At 37.0% G+C, this 7,821-nt stretch overlaps 1 protein-coding gene across 3 annotated transcripts in view; it reads left to right on the top strand.

Moving 5' to 3' along the window:
- The window catches only part of GRID2 (glutamate ionotropic receptor delta type subunit 2), a 1,396,175-nt gene that overhangs the window by 665,314 nt on the left and 723,040 nt on the right, over window positions 1-7,821 (top strand). For all 3 annotated transcript variants that reach the window (XM_070392701.1, XM_070392704.1, XM_070392700.1), the window contains exon 3: window positions 5,318-5,602. In XM_070392701.1, the coding sequence (XP_070248802.1) occupies window positions 5,318-5,602 (285 nt within the window). The remainder of the gene's footprint in view (window positions 1-5,317; window positions 5,603-7,821) is intronic.

The raw sequence follows: 7,821 nt of genomic DNA, 5'->3' as shown, positions 1-7,821 counted from the left end.
ATTATAAAAGAAAATTAAGCCTTAATGCTTTTCAATTATGATCAAATGAATATTTTTCAGTATTCTCACTTTCTAAGTAGATAATTATGATTAAATTAGACCTTGTAACACTATCTATATATAAAGATCATCTTTATTTAGAAGAATTTGTCCCAAATGATTATATTTTTGGCAAACAACATTGATAATGTGTCAAATTAATCCTACCTTTCATATCCCACTTCTCAGTTGGTTGCCAAGAATCCTATTTGCAAAGATGGCTAAATGTCTGATAGGCTGAAAATGTTTTGTGTCAGTATATTCTTACAAGTAGAAAAGCAAATGTCAGGTGCTTTTTGGTGAATGAAAAAGGAAAAAAAGCAATTGCAAATACTATGCTTGTGACTCATTACTGGATTAAATAGCAAAAAATAAGTTCAATTCAGCTGTTCAAAAATTTTATAAATCCTCCGCATCTGCCATGGAAGGTTACCTTATGTTCTCATGTAAAGGTCAATATTGATTAATGAATTTTTCAAGAAAAGTAATCCATCATATGAAATACATTGAGCTATTTAAAATATGTCCCCATGTGATAAAAGATAGAAACTATAAATGTTTTAGAATTCTGGAAATATGGTATGCTGCATTGAGTTGGAGAAACTTGAAAAAAATGGAGTCTTCTTCGTTGATTATTATGGGGGAACAAGATAAGAATTATTTTAGGAGGTACTATAATTCTTATTAACTCTGTGTTTCTTCTTTACCTATACCTTATACCTACTAGCAAGTTAAGATAACGTATGTATCATTTAACTTAAAAGTATACATTTATACAGAGAACTTCATTTCCATAACTGCTAAGGGACCAAAAAGGGTGAAAGTTTTGATCACTGCAATTAAAAGGAAGAGAAAAAAAAGAGAGAGAAAGAAGAGGAAAGTGAGCTTTCAGCAATTAGTGGAGAATCTAACATCTTTGATAGTGTTAAAATCTCAAAGCAGCTGGAGTCACAAAACAAGCAGCTGTTCAATATGCTCTATATGTTCGGAGGTGCATGCGTACATGCATACATAATATAAGTAAATCACAGGGCTTGAAATAAAAGCGTGAAAGAAATATGTCATTGAGAAGTCCTTGGCTTGAATTCTTATAATTAAATCGTGAAGATGCCCACAAAACACTGTTCTCTTGCAAATTTAGTTTCACACTCTTTTTAATGAAATAAAGTATGCATTGTATGGAACTAAAACTAAATAACGTGGTGTTCTAACAGTCAAGACATGAAATTCTTGTAGCAAATTGTAGGCTGCTTCACTAAGTTTTGTTTCTGTTCTTGCTGTGGCTCTTTGTTTTCTCAAATCTCTCTTCTGCTGTCACTAGTTGTAGTCTCTATTTTATACTAAACTTTATATAGGACCCTATGGAAGGTCAATGTCCAGAGCAAAACAATTAGTATGTTCTCTCCTTAAACCCAAATTTTTTATTGGTAAAATGAGGCAAAGTGGGCATCAAATATAGACTTGGTAGGTTGCCTTGCAGAACCTTTCCTATATATGTCCAGCTGGGGTTGTGTTTTGGGTCAAGGAGTCACAATCCATTTTCTGCATGTGAGTTCTTCCTTTCTCTTTAGTGGAACTACCTATTTTACCAAACCTGACAAGAGACAATCTTCAATTGAACTTTCCCCTGTGGACAGCTCTATCTATCTTTTCTTTGCCATAAGGTTACAAATAACATTTTCTTACTATGGTGAAATGGTTATTGGACAATGAGTTATAGACCAGAGAATTCTTTTATTTATTTATTTATTTGTTTGCTTGTTTGTTTGTTTATTTGGAAAAGGTGTGCAGTTTGACAGCCACAAACATTAGCGGGTAGAGCAGTATAAGAGGAATGATTGTGTATGACCACTCTCCTCCCCTCATCTTTTCCTCTGAGACACTTAGCATAATGATTTTGGTACTTTTTCTTACTGCGTCTCAGAATTTTTCTCAAAATATTGTCCCAGAATGCCAACTTACCCAACAATCGTGGTTGGTATATGACAGTGGTCAGCAAACTGCGGCTCATGAGCCACATGCGGCTGTTTGGCCCCTTGAGTGTGGCTCTTCCACAAAATGCCACGTGCGGGCGCGCATGTACAGTGCGGTTAAAACTTTGTGGCCCATGCGCAGAAGTTGGTATTTTGTGTATGTTGTTTGTGCTCTTATTCACAGAGGTTAACAGGAAGTAACATAATTGATTGAAGGGAATTATAGATTATACTAGAGGCCTGGTGCACGAATTCGTGCACAGGTGGGGTCCCTCTGGGTGGCCTGCAGGGATCAGGCCGAAACCCACAGTCCAATGCTGCCTGCAGCTCCTGCCTGCCGCTCCCACTCATCCTGGCCCCACTGTGCCTGCCTTGGGCTTGTGCCTAATCAGTCCCAACTGGGAGAGGCTCGTGCTGCCACAGCAGTTCTCACCAGCCATGAGCCCTCCATTTGGCTCCCTCCCAAGGGAGTGGCCTGCGGGATAGAGCTGAAACTGACTCTCTGACATCCCCTGAGGGGTCCCAGATTGTGAGAGGGCGCAGGCCAGGCTGAGGGACCCCAATGGTGTACTATCGGGGGCTCCAGGGAATGACCAGCCCATCTCATTCAGTCCTGATCAGCCAGACCCCAGCAGCAAGCTAACCTGCCAGTCGGAGCATCTGCCCCCTGGTGGTCAGTGCATGTCATAGTGAGCAGTTGAGCAGCCTTAGCATATCATTAGCATATTCCGCTTTGATTGGTTGTTTGGTCATTCTGCTGTTTGGTCGTTCTGCTCTTCGGTCTATTTGCACATTACCCTTTTATTATATAGGCTACTGCATCAAATTTATCTGCTACATGATGATTAATATATGACTCTGGAGTTAATCTTTCTAAATCTGAAGATTAAAATAGGTAATTTTCATATATTTTTACATGTGACAGAATATAATGTTAAACATTTTTTTATCTCAAACTTTTATATGTATAACTTTATAATTTTTGTGGTCGATTTATATTAAATGTTATATTTATTTAATCATTATTTATTTATTTTTATTTTTTAGCAGACTTTTTTTTTTTTCAGAGATAGAGAGAAATATAGATCAGTTGCCTCTGTTATGCATCCAACTGTAGTATATGCCCTGACTGGGAATGAAACCCAACCTTTTGGTGCATGGGGCGATGCTCTAACAAACCTAGCCTAACTTATCAGAGCTTAATTACTATTAATTAGTGTAACGTAAAAATAGAATTCAACTGTTTATACATTAATACTGTTCTCTACTTTTTATTTTAAATGCTAAATAATCCAAGCTTTTAATCAAAATATTTTCTAAAAGTGAATTTCTACTTGCTTATATAATCAGTAATGGTATTATTTACTATAATAATGAAGCAATCTAGTGACCAGTCGTTTTGCATAAATTCATTGAAAGTAATAACAATAAATTTATATTGCTTTCTGTACTGACTTCATGGACATGAGTAGCTACTATGATTTTTTAAAAAATATATTTTGTTGATTTTTTTACAAAGAAGAAGGGAGAGAGATAGAGAGTTAGAAACATCGATGAGAGAGAAACATCAATCAGCTGCCTCCTGCACATCTCCCACTGGGGATGTGCCCGCAACCCAGGCACATGCCCCTTACCGGAATCGAACCTGGGAACCTCTAGTCCACAGGCCAACGCTCTATCCACCGAGCCAAACCGGTTTTGGCATGAGTAGCTACTATGATTTTTAATAAAACTTTAACCTCAATCTGTTATGGTCTAGAAGGATTCCTCTCTGGTGCTATTTTTCACATTTATTTAAAACCATATAACCTCTCTTATCCTTGAAAATTATATGCCTAATAATTTTTAATTTATTTTGTATATATTAGTTGTCTTACCATTAATCATAATTAATTTATTTGATGTTTATATGCATGCCATTAAGATAGTACTTCTAAACTTACACTTTGTCAGCTTTCATTAACTGACCAATTAATTACATGTAGGTACTTATCATTTCAGTCTTCCTTTGAATTTTCAAGAACTGTGTAAAACAATTTATATTAAAGTCTGAATGTTTAGAATATATGAATTAGAATGCCTAAAATTTAGAATAAAGACAGAGCCAATTATAACAAATAATCTTCTAAATGGAATTTATTTTGCCTTGATTCTTTCTGAATTACTTTTCTTTGTATTTATTTACTTATTTATTTTTTTCTTTGTAATGTTTTTATTTTAAAGATTGGCATTCTGAGATATCACTTCTTGTCTCTTTTTTCCCCATGTATGTTTTGTCTTTACATTTACTTATAATTTATATCTGTTCTAGTTTTATATATTTTTTGAAGTTAGCATATATTCATATATAAAATGGTTAAAATGAAATTAAAGTAGAGACCATAAATCATATAGTAGAAATAAGAAATTATTCAGCTGGAAACCAGAATGATATTGTTGCTGAAATTTAGTATTTGATGTGACTCTGTGTTTTCTAATTTGTTAAGAAAAAAAAAACAAAACAAAAGCATTTTCAATTCTCCAGTTTAGTAAAAGAGACAAAGTGTTATCAAAGTTTTAAATCCCAGCTGGCTCTGTTTTCTATGGCCAGAAATCATTACTCAAACCCTTCAACACCCCACCCCACTTCATTCATTCACCAGTTTACATATTATCTTGTTTTTGAAAACATTATATTATGTATTCAGTAAGGCATTACCTTTTCTCTGAATTATACATTAATAATTATAAAAGCATAGAATGCCCATCATCTGAGAGGCAGATAACAGACACTGAACTATATCTAACCCTGGCAATAATCCTGCAAGATTTTTTTTTATATTTTATTGATTTTTTACAGAGAGGAAGGGAGAGGGATAGAGAGTTAGAAACATCGATGAGCAAGAAACATCGATCAGCTGCCTCCTGAACACTCCCCACTGGGGATGTGCCCGCAGCCAAGGTACATGCCCTTGACCAGAATAGAACCTGGGACCCTTCAGCCCGCAGGCTGACGCTCTATCCACTGATCCAAACCAGTTAGGGCTAATCCTGCAAGATTTATGCTATTTCATTCACTTTATGGATGATGCAACTGAGACCAAGAGAACCTAAGTAATTTGCACAGGCTAAATAACTAAAGGGCAGAATTTTTAAACTATATTTCAATAGCATTTTGTAATTTGAGGATCTCCTCAGTTAGAATGTTCCTTTAAAAAAATTTTACATAGTTGTGTAATAGCTCATAAGCTTAATTCATTGCTTCTCAAAAAAAGAGAAAATACATGAACTCATTGACAGTCCAATATTACTATGCTTTTTTGCAGCCTGTGAACTTATGAATCAAGGCATTTTGGCCCTGGTCAGCTCCATTGGTTGCACATCAGCGGGATCCCTCCAGTCTTTGGCAGATGCTATGCATATCCCCCACCTCTTCATCCAGCGAGCAACAGCTGGAACCCCAAGGAGTGGCTGTGGACTCACCCGGAGCAACAGGAATGATGACTACACACTCTCTGTTCGCCCACCTGTCTACTTAAATGAGGTTATCCTGAGAGTGATCACAGAATATGCCTGGCAGAAATTCATCATATTCTATGACAGTGAATATGGTAAGTGTTTGCGATTTGTGTGAGTTTTGTAAGTGATATTTTTATGGCAAGCAACTTTATTAAATCTTGAAAAATTTTGAGGAGCTTACTCGTTATCATTTGTGGTTTTTTTGTCCTGTCAGATTCTTCTAATAAATCTAGCAGCAACAACAGAAATTTTAAGGAAAAGTTCAATCATTTCTATTAAATCCCTTTGGAGTCAAATGCTATATAATAAAAGCCTAATATGCAAATTGTCCCCTCGACTGGGAGTTTGACCAGGGGGCGGGTCTAGCCAGCCAACCGCCCATGGCCCCTCCCCCTTGCTGGCCCCACCCCAGCCATCAGTGGCCACAGGCAGCTAAGGGAAGGGAGGCCCCAGCTGGCAGCCGGCAGCCACTAGGGACCCTACCTATGCACAAATTTTGTTTACTGAGCCTCTAGTTTTAATATAAATTCCTATACCAAATGCTGTCAATACATATTTCCAAAAGAAATCTAACTCCAATGCATCTTTATTTTCAAGTAATTGGAAGTCATAAAGACAATACTATATTTTCCCCTTTCAAAAACATTTATATCTCTATCCTATATAATCCTATATAATAAAGAGGTAATGTGCAAATTAACCCTCATGCCCTCACAAAATGGCTACCTACGATGAGGCCAGCAGGGGGTTAGTGAGGGACGACCAAACAACTGAACAAGCAGGCTGTGTGAGGCGACTAGGCTAGCAGGGGGGTTAGTGAGGGACGACCAAACAACTGAAGAGCAAGCTGTGTGGGGTGACCAGGCCAGCGGGGGGGCCATGAGGGGTGACCAGGCCGGTGGTGGGGGGCAGTTGGGGGTGACCAGGCCAGCAGGGGGGCCAGTTAGGGATGACCAGGCAGGCAGGCAGGTGAGTGATTAGGACCCAGCGGTCCAGGATTGTGAGAGGGATGTCCGACTGCCAGACATCCCTCAAGGGGTCCCGGATTGGAAAGGGTGCAGGCTGAGCTGATGAGACCCTCCCTCCCCTCGCCCCTCATGAATTTCATACACCGGGCCTCTAGTTTAATAATAAAAAACCATTTTGGACAGATCTTGGAACACTGAAAAAATGCTTATTTCTATTTATTGGTTAAAAAGTATCTGACATATCATGCTTATACCCTTACGAATACTTCAATAACTCCTTAGTACTTAACTCTTTGGAGGTCACTAAAATTATGTTACTGAAAGTTAGCATGGCATATTGTCTACAATATGAAGTCTCACAAAATATTGAGTAGCATGAGACACTTTATTTAACTTTCCAAGGTAAAACAAAATGCATTTGTCCTAAATTTACCATAATTTGCAAAGATGCTTTGTCTAGGAATTTTTTACTTGCATTTAATTAAGCAAAAATGATATTGTTTTTGATTATTTTATTTTTCTGAAGTAATCTACTTGTTTTCTAACTGATCTCAGAGATAGTTTCTCTCTTTTTTTGTCATTGGGGGAATAAAGATAGATATAATCAAATGAGAGAGATAAACAGAGATTGGTAAGGAATATATATTTTGAAATATGTGTTTCCTCAGATATTTGCCTTAAGAGTGAATCTGAGAAGAATTTTTACATCCACTATGGATGTGTCTAGTTTTTACAGTTGTATGAAACAAACAAACAACAAAAACAGCAAGATAATTTTACCTCCTGCAGTGCAACTTATTTTCCTTAGCAAATAAATAAACATTTTTAAAATAATGGTTTTCTTGTCTTAACCTTCTCAGCATTGTGAACAATATTGGAAAACAGATATACAAGACTCAGCCAGAAAGAGGCATCAATAGAACTGAGCATAAAAAGATTGGCAGAAATCTGGGGAGCAACAAATAAGAGATCCTGCGACCAAAGCAAGGGGTAGTTACATTTAGCCCTAAATATTCAAAGGTTGCCTGGGGTTTTGGCAGCCAGAGTCACATTAAACTTGATGGGTAGATTTCAGCCAAAAGTCTGTGGCACTCTCCGGAAGCACACTCCTTTGTGTCCAGCACGGAAATTGTTCTTTTTGTTGCTTAATTCAAGTTATTTGGGGGTCACCAAACAAAGACCAAGAGACTGAAATGAATAAAATAAACAAAAAGAAAAAAAAAATAATTGCTTCATCAGTAAAAATAAGGATTGAACACACATTCAAAATTCAAGGATAGGATTATTTACTGAACATAGTAAATTCTACTAAAGGAACCAATATGCTGAGTATGGGTCTGTCT

The sequence above is a fragment of the Myotis yumanensis genome, unplaced genomic scaffold (genome assembly GCF_028538775.1).
Source record: "Myotis yumanensis isolate MYYU_CA2020_CCGP unplaced genomic scaffold, mMyoYum1.0.hap1 SCAF_1, whole genome shotgun sequence".
Lineage (NCBI taxonomy): Eukaryota > Metazoa > Chordata > Mammalia > Chiroptera > Vespertilionidae > Myotis > Myotis yumanensis.
Note: the sequence above shows the minus strand (reverse complement) of the source record. Positions and strands in the feature narration are given on the sequence as shown.